Below are 13,821 nucleotides of genomic sequence, written 5' to 3' on the forward strand. Positions count from 1 at the left end.
TGCTTCGTCAAATTGAATTTCCCTAGGGGATTTGTTTATTGTTATATCGCGGCTTTTCATTGATTTTCTTTTGTCTAAAAAAATAAAGTAAATAGTTTTTAAGTTAGGTATATTTTTAAGAATCATTGAGCAGCACATATTTGCCTCTTTTCTTATGTGGATTATTTGCGTTTGAGAAAGAGTATCGTCTACGAAGATATTCGAACAGGAATGATGTTATTGATACGATGGCTTTTCCAAGATCAACAATCCAAGGAGTCACTGTAATTCATCAAATCCGTAAAGCAGGGTTGATTAAAAATCAAGTTACCTGTACCAATTGTTAGGCTTAGGAAATACTTTTACGCTAGGGCTTATCAAAGGTTTTAAGCAATTGCATAGAATTTTACGCGGCCTATCGCGTTTGACTGTGATAAAGACCAGTATATTTACATGAACAAAGGCCTAAGCTTAAAAGAAGTTGCATTGTTGATTCATCCTAAAAATTAATTATTGTTGATTTATCTTTAAAAAGTTTCCGAGAACTCCCCAAAAAGGTCGGTGGAAAAATATCGTATCTAAGGCGTTATAGTGACGTCATTAATATTTGTTTTATCGTCTTTAAAATTCAAAACGCTTTTGAACGCTAATTCCCTGCTGATAGCGACAGAAGTAGGCTATATTCCGAGAGACTGTGTTAGAATAAATCCAGAGAGCGTTTCGGTCCCCTTTAACACCTTAAAAGCATTGGTCATGACATTAAACTAGTTGATACGACTATAGCTGAATTATCCACCGTAAATTCCTGAAAATGCTGTACAAAACTAAGATAAATGAATCAACAAAACACAATTTCTTGGATTTGTTTCACCTTATTTACTGGCCTACAAACAAAACGTTTGTTGTTGTCTGACCCTATTGAAACGTCATATAATTGGGGTATCATTAGGGAACAAGCAATAAATTATTTTTATTAACATATCTCATTAAAATACTGAGTTTCGGATTTTCAGAAAATCGTAGTAAGTTTTGGACACGTGTACCAAATGACCTACTAAGATCCACCTTAGTTATAATAGTGGTTCACCACTGTAAATGTTTATTTAAAGTTAAACGAACGACCATCACGGGCCGTATAACTGTTAGGATTTACGATCGCGGGCCGCAAATGAAAATTTCTGTCGAACTTTATTACCATGAAGGAAATATAGAAAATTATGCAATAACAACTGTAGTGAGCCCTAATAAATTGTCGTGCAGTTTAAAATTTTATCAAAATTTTGTTTTTAACTTTTTTCTGACAACTTTTAACTGTACTTCATGGTCATGAAGAAAAATGCCGCGGGATGAATTAATTGACCCGAAAGGGCGGATCTGGCCCACGGGCCGTAGTGTGGTGACCCCTCTTGAAGACCATTGGAGCGCGCCTCAGTACTATGGTTGCCTACACGTTCTCCCGGTTAAATAACGCGGATCAAGATAAAAAAAAAACTAGATTTTAGCAGTTTGCGAACCCCACTGGTATAAACAATGCGTCGTATTTCCTAAAAAATGTTTTGAAAAACAAAACGTGAACAACTTTTATCACAAGTGAACTTCCTAATTAAAAGTTAGCATACTGTCTCTTTTGTGACGTTTTTTGACACATCTTGCACCAATACCAACCTCAAAATATACTAAATACGTTGATTGTATTGGTAGTGTCCCGGTTTGAAGTAATAAGTAAACAAACTAACGCACCGATATACAGAAAAACATTAATCAGCCTATGTAAGATACAAAACGAAACTGATTGACTTACAACTCTGAAGTATTCCAACAACCACGTTTCTGACAAAGTTTTGTTTTGTTATGTTGCTCGAATGTTTTAAATTTTGGTCGACGTGCGAAGCCTTGCTCATTTTGTCTCGTAAAACAGTTTGTTTTCTCTTGCCAATTGCTTTTCTTGTTGTTCGTGACGAGGAAGTTCTGCAAAGTTTACGACTACATATTGAGTAATACACAGCCATATAGCGATCAAGAGAAGAGTTTTAATAATTAAATTATTCTGAGAAACACACTAAATTACATGCTATACCGCACTTACTAACTTGTGTTTTTTCTTCTTTTTCTGCCTAAGCGAAGGAAAGCACTTAATTGAATTTATTAAAAGAGTTTCTTTTATCAACAACCCCAAAAAATAGGGACCTGTCAAGTTTGTCGATGTCAGCAATGCGGTTAAACTTGTTGTGAGCAACTTCGGGGCAAACCTGTGAGCATTTACCATAAATAAATCCCAATAATCTGTCAATGTGCATCCAAACTTCCACTGTACAAAGACTTCTAACAATTCCAAGCCTATGACAGCAACTCCGTAACATATCAACAATGTGAGTCCAGTAGCAGCAATCTGGGCCATGACGGAAGCTAGACAAAATTTTGACCTGGATTCTTTATTATAGGAGAAAATTTTATTTAATTCTAGTTCGTACATGATTATTACTGAGTAAAAAAGTTTATGTTCATAATTTCATGTACTACCTTGCTTCTGTTAGACAACAATGAGAATTGTCAGGTATTGAACACATTAGGTAAATGCTTATGGAGACTATTGTGACATCCATGTCCAAAGGAATTTAGACAAAGCAGTGAAAACATGGGTCGCCGCAAAAAGACAAACTCGACTTGTAGCCGGCCGTGTGGTCACAATATAAGTGACGAAGAGGAAATGCTAAACGACGACAATAAATCGTCAAACAGTCGGCAGGGAACTCCTAAACCATGGCCCAAACGTAATATACCTAGAAAGAAAAATCAAAGAGCAACGCCACAAACTTCAGAGAATGTGGTATCAGACTACGATGAACCTACACCAAGAGCCCGAGCAAAAAAGGCGGCAGAACATCGAATTAACAGACGTCCGGATCCGGGGATTTACTGTAAAAGGTAGGTAGGCATTCTTTCTAATACGGCTATTGCTTTTAAGTTACACCAGTTTAAAGGCCCGTTTACACTACAGCTGCACTGAGCTGAGCAAAGCGTAATTTGCATTTAAATTCTATTGTGGCGAGCGTTTCAAGCTTTGCTAAACTCAAGCCCTGTGCACCAGCTGCAGCTAGCTTAAAAATACGCTTTGGAGCGATTTTCACGCTTTGCAAAACTCAAGCCCAGTGCAGCTATAGAAACACGTTACGTTTGGAGCGATTTTTACGCCCAGCGCAGTTCAGTGCAGCTGTAGTGAAAACAATTTCACGCCCAGTGCAGCTCAGTGCAGCTGTAGTGTAAACGGGCCTTTAAGTTATCAATTATCATATTTAACCTATTAAACACTGCTTGACTTTTTACGTGCCATATGGCTGTTGGGCCCAACTTAATAATCATTTATTGCGGCCGCTGCGGACCACAGGGTATTAGGATTTTCGGATATTTTTTTTTAAATATGTGCGGACCTGCATGATTATTACGCGGTCACAAAATTAATTACTGTAATGATTTGGCGAAAACACTAATGCGTCATGTGTAAAATGGTAGAAGTGATTGCAAAAACTTGTCAGCTCGCCAGTCGCCTTTTAGATTCAACCTAGTTTAACGAAGAGGCACAAAGAGTGGATTAACGAGTGGTTTGTGCCACCCCGCAGTATACATAGAGTAGTCACAAACAGAGGCAGATCCTGAGGGGACGACTATCTTTATGCCAACTTTACTATGTAAATACCATTTTTTACCTTCTATACGTTTTTACTAGGTTTTGTTCGTTTTAAATAATGATTACTTACTTTTATAATCAGAATTTTCTTTCGAATACCAGAATCTGCCCGAATCCAAATGGTGAAAAACAAGGATTCTGGTTGCACATCAATGATAAATATTAAACTAAGTACAGAACATAGTAAACCGGAAATCAGTTGTTTGGATGGTTTTTGATAAATATATGTCGCTACTAAATAAATCATCGGTTCTTAAAATCATAACACAATCTAATTCAAGATGTAGCCCTACGCTTATATTTCTACCTTATGGCACGTTTGTATCTGTGTTTTTAGTTGTTACGTCATTTTACTGACTGCATCGTCAGTTGAAGCAGTTGCGGCTTGCTTAGTGCACCACTTGCCTAAAACAGTTGGTTTAAGTGTTTATTAGCGTACATCTTGATTTATATTGCGTTATTTTTAGAAACTGATATGAAGCTTTTAGTAGCGAAATATATTTATCATACAACATCCAAAGAAACTGTTTGTTTTTTTCGGTTTATCAAGTTCTGTACTTAGTTTAATCTTTCTCATACTAATAATTTCAACTTTGATCCTAGCTAAGCGAACACCGAGGTTTTGGAGCTGTTACGTTCGCCTATTATAAGGCTAAAAAGTACCAATCTGGGAAAAATAGAAACAAGGGTTTCTCAACTGATTTTTGTCATTTGAGGACGATATTGAGCCCAAAAAAGTCGCTAGACCTAAAAATCAAGCTAAATTCGAAATAGCAGTTTTTGTTGTTGTTACACTGGTATTCATAACAACACAAGCGATCATCATGATAGGTAGCTTAATTGTTTTCATCGCATTTTCAGACATTTAAATTCCAGAGAATACGAAGAGTTTGCTCACATCAGAACGCTTTATTCTCAATTTCCTAGAGATCGTTGCAGATTAATCGGTCTCCACACGTTGTCAACATTCATCATTTACATACTCATTTACCCATTGGTCAACTTTGTTTGGTCATTTTTCATCAACATCGACGATGAAGTATTGTAAGTTCTTTGTTTGGTAAATCATTATACAAGTCTGCATCAATTTTCTTATAGAAAAAGGTGTTTTTGGTTAATTTTGGTTGCTGATTGCAAAATGGCCTCAGATTTTTTCTTGCACGTCAATGCTTTTCACACAACCCAATTCAAAATACTCGAGACTCGATTTTTAAACCACGTTTTGAGGCTAGATGAATATACCACCCAATGAGTGAATTGCTGCATATTCACCCTACTTTAGTTGCTTTGGTAACTTGTCACCGTGGCCGATCAGAGGATATTAAAGGCTTATAAATGGTATTCAGCAAATAAAACGGCACACCTACGAAATATATGTCGATCGACAAAAGACAACATCAGCAAATATTCTAGGCAGCCAATAAGCCAAAGGAGCGTTTAAAGTTAAAATGCGCCGAAGGCGCCTAAAATTTTAAGTATTACATTTCTTTGTCTTCTGATTTTGTGGTTTTGCAGATCGACTTCCTGAAATTGGGGTTGAAAAAACAAAAAAGTAAAAACTAACAGTAGGCCGTAATAAGAATATCAAAGCCCATACAGAAGTAGGTAGCATTTTGAACATTTCGAATAACTCTATAATTAATAAAGAATTTTTAACTTTTTTAGGATTTTCAGCTTCTGTCATGGACCAGGTTGTAGTGTATTTTTAAAAGGTTATAAAATTTACTTATGAATAAAAAATATGGCATTTCATCAATGATACTATTACCATGAAGGATTATTGAGTTGCGCTGCAAGATGGTATCTAAAGCGCAACCTCTTTCTATACTTGTGGCACACCAACAGATATATGTCGATCGACAATAGACGGCGCCGAATTTTTTACGTATTCCTGCGTACTAAGATTTTGCGGTTTTGCAGACTTCCTAAATTTTCTAAAGCCTTACTTTCGATAACGTTCATATGTATCCACCCTATTTCTTATAAGACACTAAGAGTATCTGGTCGTCATTTCATCATGTTCCACTGACCTTGGTGTTGTGAAAACTTCCTCTATCTGGCATTCTGGCGGTAGCTTTATATGCCAAACAATTTTTTATCGTTCTTTACAATTGTCTTTACTCTTTTCGTGGGAGACCTATATTTGGTCTGCCGGCCAGGCCAAAACAGTCATCTTTGATCGATTCCTTCATCGCTACTATGCAACCTTCTATGTTGCAATGTACTAATCATCCAAACAGAGCAAAAAGTAGCCCACATTACCAATGGTATGGAAAAAAGCAATTAATCGAAGGTCGTTTAGTTTAAGCTAAACACAAGGTGAATGCCTAGACAAAAACTTATCGTTTTGAAATTAGCACACACTAGTACAGGGGTGGGAAAATATTTTTAACCGCGGGCCACATGAGAAACTAAAAAGCTGTGGCGGGCCAGGTCAAAAATAAGATCTCAAATACACGCAATATGACGTCATACTCTGACGGGATCAAACAAATAAGTTATCGAACTTGTTAATACGTTTGTAGTTGTGCTAAAATTTGCAATTTAAGTCTAATTTAAAGAAGACGTCGCGCAAAGCGCGAAATAATTGCGACTATCTTTGTTTTAAAATGTCAACTTTAATTTAGATTATAGGGGTACGCGACGCATTGAGCACAGATAAAAATATAGACAATATTTATCAAGTTGTGGGGCGCATGGTCAAAAGTTAAGATTAAAATACGTAAAAATTTCTCACAAAAAACTTACAATGTATTTTTTGCTTTTTGAGGCTTTAAGTTACCGATGTGTTACTTGCGGTACAAGTGAGTTTTGTGAAAACATTAACGCGATAGAAAATTCTGAGGTTATGTTTGCAATCAACATCCAATAATTAATCAAAATAGGCCTTGACTTGCTGCGTGAATCGGATTAATAAACTAAAGTATTTTAGTGCATTTCATAAGTTGATTAAAACAATATTTAAAATTAAACAAATAAATAATCTACTGTAAGTGTGCGAGGTATGTTGGTGATGTTGTTACAACAAAATCTTTTTTGTCTTACGGAAAGCTAGTATTTATTAGTTCCATTTGAAACAGTTGTTTGTACAACCAAACACCAATTAAGATGTCACACTTGGATTAATTCCTCTCAAGTCGCACGTAAAGGAAACAACCTGAAAACATTTTTTTTTGTATCTAGTACAAATCGAATAAAGTGTTATTATTTTTACTAAATGATCTGTTCCAACACTTAGGTTTAAAATTTATGAATGACTTATAGTTTAGACCTTGGTACCAAAATATAATATTTTTAATCAGTACAAAAAACAATTACAATGCTGCATAAAATATTAATTGTCAATTGGATATATTAAAAAAAAACACAATGAGTTTATTAGCCTGTTGCTATTTCATCCAGGTCTCTAAGCCATTATATTACCGAAGAGCCTGCCTACCTTGGTGGGTGGGCGCAACACTTTAGAAAGATGCAATGGCTGTCTTGGCCGCGGTTTACCGCTGAATCTGTATCACTGTTAATAGCAACGACAATCAAAGATACCTTGGTGCTTCAGTGCGAAGGTTTACTTGATGACATGTCTATAGCTGAGCTTGTTGGAGGTCACCTTTCAAAAAGATACCGCCAATGAAGTTCAATGCCAATTACAATGTTTTTTTTGTAAATACTCTATTGCAATAAATCAAGAGTCTTTACATATTAGCTGCTTTAGTTTGTAATACAAGGTAAACATTGAAAAAAAATAAATGGCATGCATAGACGGAATTAAAATACTTTAACGCAATCAAAAAAGTTAATGGATGAAATATATAAAATATTACGTGGGCGTAAGAAAAACGAAAAGGCTATGTCGTTGAGCTAGAGCGCGAGTCTGCAACTGTATCTCACAAGTTTAAGTCTTAATATCTTAGGCCTATATTTCGTTTAGTTTAATTTTGCAAAACTTCCGTTTGAATAGCAAAATATTCGTTAACAACTCCATAAAATTCTACACATTTATGTTGGGTCGGCAAAACGTTCAGGGTTAGAAGGGTAATTAGTCAGATGCATATTGCACATAACCTAATATGATACTTGCTTAAAGTATTTTTTACCTATTTATAGGTGATTATAACGCTAGGGCATCCAGACGTAAAAAATATATTTCTGTTGAATAAATTTAATTCATGCATTTTTTCGCGTTTTTCGTTTGTGTAATACAGTCATTGTATACATTGCTACCCAGAGCTCTTCAAACTTAGCTCCACGAGGCTTTGGTATCATGTTTCAGTTTGCTTTCGTTTTCAAATGTGTTCCATTGTAGCATTTATCATGCAATATTACTCGATATTGGCTAATTCTACGTCACTATACACGTGACCGTTGTTCACTGACGCGTGACCTAACGCCGAACTGTGCGTTTTCAGCGTTTCGCATTCATTCTATTTTATACGTCTTAATAATAGCGGCTTGAATCACCGCTATGTTTATCATATGTACTGCTGAGATTTTTTAATATACTCGACGGGCAACATCTACTGAGTGAAGTGTCTTTGCCTAGAGAGTACAAGAAGTTAAGGACAGGTATTCTAGCGGCCTGCTCCTTTGGAGTCGGATTAAGAACTTGTAAGAGACTAGGCAGCCGTCGGCTCTCGTCTTTAGAGCCAGCAGCCTTCTAACCCCCAACTACATATCCCTCTTCGGTACATCAATTGCGTTTTCGCATTAAAGTTAACAGTTTTGCCTATTTTAACTAGCTTTTACTTTCTTTGCGCTCTTCATTTTATTCATGTTAAGCCGTCGACATTGATTCTGTATATTTCAACAGGTGAGACATGACCACCGTGCTATCTGACTCCACTAAATCGAAACTAAAACAAACTGCCATGGCATTTCAAAGTGCATACTGTCAGGTCGCTTATAGATTTATTGTACATTCACATAATTTAGCATAGCTCGCTATCAATAAAATGGCTTACAGCGCAGGAAAAACACGTGTTGCCAGTAAGGAGCGCATCGTTGACTGTAGAGTTTAATCCAACAGCAGCGTGACACACGAAAGTAAATGAGTATCTAGGTGAAATATTTAACACTTTACCAGGCGAACACGCTATAATTACAAGCACAAACAGACATGCGTCGTTTCTCTACAATTCGTTAAATGTATTTAAACTCAATTTAAGTTACTTGTTTTATGACGTGTTTTCCAACGTAATATTTTAAAGTTGTTATATACCGCCTCCCAATCAAGCATCTTATGTCCATCTACGAGTTTGTTGTAACATGGGTGGGGTTTAAAGAATCTGTCCAGCCAAAAAGGGTTCTAGTACAGGTTGGAAAACACTGGTTTAAAACATTGAAATGTATATTAGATGACAAACAATGAATCGGTTTTCACTTAATTAAAAAAAAAAGGTTTTAAATATAATTTTATTAGGGTGTATCTTTATAGAATCCAAAACCATCGGCGGCAGGTTTTAACCAGTCGATCACTGCTCCGCTGACGCGTATATTAACAAGTAAAACTCATAATTAAACAGAATCAGACGTTTTGTTTAGAAGGAACATATATTTCGCCAAGTGGCATCGTTAGTTCCTGGAAGAGTACAAATAAATAAATAAAATCAGAACACAGCCATCAACAAACCAATAAAAGTAAACAATAAAATAATAAACAGGACAATAGACTAAAAAAGGTATTAAAACAAAAACGTAAGGAAAAGCACTATAGCCTCGCAGGCAACACGGCGGGACAAACGTATTTTTTTCCGATTCGGGTCTTTCAAGCGGCAGGAAACATCACCACTTCCCGCGTCACTGCCTTACTTGAGCATATTTTGCACCCCATTGCAGTCAAGTATTGCAAAACGGGAATAGACGAATGCTGTGCAGACAGTTGACAATATGTAGAAGAAGTGGAAAAATGGAAAAGCAACTGCGTTCAAAAGAAACGTAAAATCGGAAAACGAATATATGTTACAGCAACAGATGTGGTGGGGCTTTACCCAAATCTACCAAAAGCAACCGTCAAGAAAGCTTGCTGCAGCCTTACAAGAGGACAAGACACAGCAGCTTACAAGACACAGCAGCGCAAAACCAACTTGTAGATATGACGGCTAACGCTTCAGAGCATGGTGTCGAAGCATGGGGAGAATTTCCACCAGCAGAAAGATGGGATAGTTACAGACGATAACCACTCAGTATCGCTGGGCCAACATTACAATGCATTATATAATAAAACCATGGATGGAAACATTAAAGGGAGCACAAGTCTTTAAACGATTCATCGATGAAATTGTCTGGATTGTTGTAGGCGGAGCTGCAAACAGACACATTCAAACATCTTTGGAGAAGGCACTTGTAGCACATGGACTCCGTCTCCTATTTCGTTCCTTCTGTACAACCGACGTATGTGGACAGGTCGAGTTTCTTGACGTTCTCCATGTCCCATGTGCAGAGTCACCCTTCGGCTTCAAACTAAGGGATTTCAAGAAAGAAACTGCAAAAAATCGACAGTTCTTACACGGAACTTCCCACCACCCCATTACCGTTTTTAAATAAACCATAACTGGAGAGGCGGCACAACTTAGACGACTAAACGAGATGAAGGAAGACTACTCAATGAGCCTTCAAAACCTGAAACGTCTGCGATCACAGTTTTATCCAAGGATGGTTAAAGCCACATTAAAAGTTGCAGCACAGTTTGAAGCTAAAGTGCGACAAAGGCGGACAAAGAAAAACAAAAAGGACCTTATAGTTTGGCCCACAGCCTTCCCAAATTGCTTAAAACTACCTCAGACGAAAAAAGGTTGCAGCCACAAGCGATGCTTATATACAGAAAACCTCCGACACTTGGAAGCGTACTTACCAACTACCGCACAATTGGTCAACCGGCAGGTAACAACCCTTTTACTTGGAGGTCAACCCCGTTCGGCCACTGCTGTTTATGCGGTCATTATAAAGAGGCAGTGTGTATGGTCTTAAAGGTATTCACGGTTCCCTCGCTCAATGGGACCATATCACTGAAACAATCACTTTGCTGCACCGACTACGGTATTTATATGACCTCCTGATGGCAATGTGGCGACCGATACGTCGGGCGAACAAAAAAAATTGTTTTCATACCTTTTTTAGTCTATTGTCCTAAGGTTTGTTGATGGCTGTGCTCTGATTTTATTTATTTATTTGTACTCTTACAGAAACTGACGATGCCACTTAGCGAAATATATGTTCCTTCTATAAACAAAACGTCTGATCCTGTTTTTACTCATGTTTTTAACTATGAGTTTTACTTGTGAATAGGATTTTGTTGACGCTCACAGTTTTGTTAAATGGTTGTTTATATTTTAATCGTCACAAACACAAAATTTTATATCTGACTAGCTATTGCGAACCCTTAATGCCCGTTTAGGCGTTTACACTGGAGTTGAGTAAATCGTGATTATGCGAGCTCGACGTGAAATTGCGTTTGTACTTGTTGTTTACAAAAGTCGCGTGACCAATAAGCTGTTTATTTACTTCTAGTTTGATTGTAGCCTGGTAGAAAAATACTAGCGTACGAAAGAATGGTGTTCTTCACTGCATTTCAAAACAGGCGACAGTGCAACAAATGGACTACCGGAACATTAGCCAGTTAGCCTATATGCAGCTCAAATGCCGCACTTTAGCCATAGTTCAAGCAGGAGTTAGAAATGTGTGAAGTTCTGCAATTGCTTAACCCTTTCTATATTTTTTTCAACTTTTTCACACCTATGCATATTATGTCCAATTTTTGTTGGTGCTAAATAATGAAGAAAAAAGTTGTTTTATGCTCCTAAAATAAGGATAAAAACGTTATTGCTATTTTTTTCTTTAGGTTTTTGTAATTTTACATTTAAAATTGCTGATTTATTTATCGTGGGGTGGGGGTCAAACATTAAAAAAAGAAAGATAATAGAAGAGAAGAGAAATACTAACATCCAGTGGACATAAAAATATTTTTTAACAAAAATGTTTGACAGTATAATTTGTCTAATATGTAATAATAGAATTGCCGTATGTAAAGAGAATTTGCCGTACGGTATGGGAGGAGTATCCAACGTCATAGTACGAGCGTTCGGTGTCATTCACCCCGACGAAGGCGACTTGTAGGCTATAGGTTGCCGAAACGTTGGTAAATATTTACAATTACTTTTTCTATAAAACTCTCCAGTTCCATTATAAATTAAAAATAATAAAAACCTTTACAATAAATATTTCAGCAAATTGCTAATAATTAAATAACATTAACAAATTTTGTTGTAGCAACTAGCAACTGACACAGCATAGTCAATTTCAAGCTTCGAAGGCAGTAGGCTACACCAAAGCGTAAACATCGCTACAAAGAGTATTGGGTTTAGGAAAGCATGGCACGCTCGAAAACTATAGAAATGAAATGCAAATTGCGCTTTGTTAAGCTCAGCTTAGATCAGCTTTATTTTAAACAGGAACAGTTATCTGGATGCGATCGGTTGTTTTCAGAGTTAGTCCTTAAATTAAAAAAATTTGACCCCTGATATAAACTATGGACTAGTTAGAACAAAGACAACACGTAAGCGGCAACACAAATTTGCGATACCTCTAAATCGCATTTTGCAAACGATTTTGACTATGCAATTATGTTGACAAATTTTAGCGTGAGAATTTTACATTATTTTGCGTAGTCAATTTTTTTTTTAGCCATTTCACTATAATTGCAATAATTGTTACTCTCTTTCAATGTCTTTATTATTTAAATAAAATTATTCTTCCTTAACTAAATAATTCGTTCTAACCCGTTTAGTTTGTTCTAACATAAAAGGTTTTAGTTTGCAAATCCAAAGCAGAATTGCCTTATTTTTAATTTCCGAGTGGCGCCCTCTATGAACAACTGGGTATTTAATGGCAAATTTGGCTTTGTTTAGAAATGTAGCCTAAAGCGAGGCGTAATTTATGTTTTGTACGGCATTAGGTTTTTACTCCTAGATCTATTTTTTGGGAGTTCATTTAGGTTATTAGGATTTTTTTCATGAAAAAAAGAAAATCTACGTTTTTTGATAAATAGATGTTTCTACTGTACAAAAACTTTAGGCGCCGGGGTAGAATCCTACCACATTTATTTTAACACTAACGAAACAAAGTGTCAAAGTTAAAATTGCAAAGAAGGCATTAATGTAAGAATAAATATAAGAATAATACTTGACCCACCCACACGCTAACTGGCATGCACCCTAACTCAAATATTGTTAGCAATATAAACCCCCGGACGAAAATGGGCGCTCGTCTAGAATCCTACCACAACGAACATTATTTTGGTTAGGGTGCCGGTTAGCGTTTGGGTTTGGGTGAGTCCAGTAATAGTGTTAAACAATATTACTTGACCTACCCACACCCAAACACTAACCGACACCCTAACCCACATATTATGCATTGCTTAATAATCATTTCAACGTTGTGGTAGGATTCTAGACCAGCGCCCGAAAATGTAATAGGATTCTAGACCAGCGCCGCGCCTTCTCCATGTCGGGTAATACTAATTTACGGAATAATGAATGGTCGGAACGCTCACTAATTTAAGTGTTACCCCGTTAAAACAATTATTAAACCAATGCACAATATTTGAGTTAGGGTGGGGGTTAGCGTTTGGGTGAAGGTGGGTCAAGTGTTATTATATTTAATAATGATACTGTGAGCGTTCCGACCATGCTGGCCATTCATCATTCCGTAAATTAGTGTTACCCTCCATGTCTTTCAATTTTTGAAAAAAAGTGGTAGTATTCTAAACGTAGGCTCTCTCTTTCTTCTGTGTGCTCTGGCTCCCATGACTCAGAGACAGTATGCTAATTAAGGAAAAAAACATGTGAATTAACAATTAGTGTTATTAGTGACAGACTGTAATGGCTTGTTGAATCCTATCACAGTTTTGAAATTAATGCACAATATTTGGGTTAGGGTGCAAGTTAGCGTTTGGGTGTGGGGGGGTCAAGTATTATTATATTTAATATTTAACAATATTGCATAGCCACCCTTACCCAAGGGCTAACCGGCACCCTAACCCGAATAGTGTGCGTTGTGGTAGGATTCTAGACCAGCGCCCAAGTGTTTTTCAAGGACATTGTACGCATGAAAGTTTATTACGGATTTTCTAAGGAAGAAGCTAAAGCATGTAAACAAGTGAAAAA

General features: G+C 36.7%; 1 protein-coding gene across 1 annotated transcript; it reads left to right on the plus strand.

The window, feature by feature from the left end:
• Positions 1 to 2,614: 2,614 nt before the first annotated feature.
• LOC146164213 (uncharacterized) lies at positions 2,615 to 7,295 on the plus strand. Its single transcript, XM_083380691.1, has 3 exons — positions 2,615 to 2,904; positions 4,526 to 4,708; positions 7,067 to 7,295. The coding sequence occupies exons 1-3, from the start codon at positions 2,615 to 2,617 to the stop codon at positions 7,293 to 7,295; spliced, it is 702 nt and encodes a 233-aa protein (XP_083236817.1).
• The last annotated feature ends 6,526 nt before the right edge of the window (positions 7,296 to 13,821 follow it).

The sequence above is a fragment of the Ascidiella aspersa genome, chromosome 2 (genome assembly GCF_963924565.1).
Source record: "Ascidiella aspersa chromosome 2, kaAscAspe10.2, whole genome shotgun sequence".
Lineage (NCBI taxonomy): Eukaryota > Metazoa > Chordata > Ascidiacea > Phlebobranchia > Ascidiidae > Ascidiella > Ascidiella aspersa.

Excerpts from the sequence above, each read along its gene's own strand:
- LOC146164213 (XM_083380691.1), top strand. The coding sequence starts at position 2,615 with ATGGGTCGCCGCAAAAAGACAAACTCGACTTGTAGCCGGCCGTGTGGT. Across the intron at positions 2,905-4,525 it reads CCGGGGATTTACTGTAAAAG|ACATTTAAATTCCAGAGAAT; the intron begins GTAGGTAGGCAT and ends TCGCATTTTCAG. Across the intron at positions 4,709-7,066 it reads AACATCGACGATGAAGTATT|GTCTCTAAGCCATTATATTA; the intron begins GTAAGTTCTTTG and ends TATTTCATCCAG.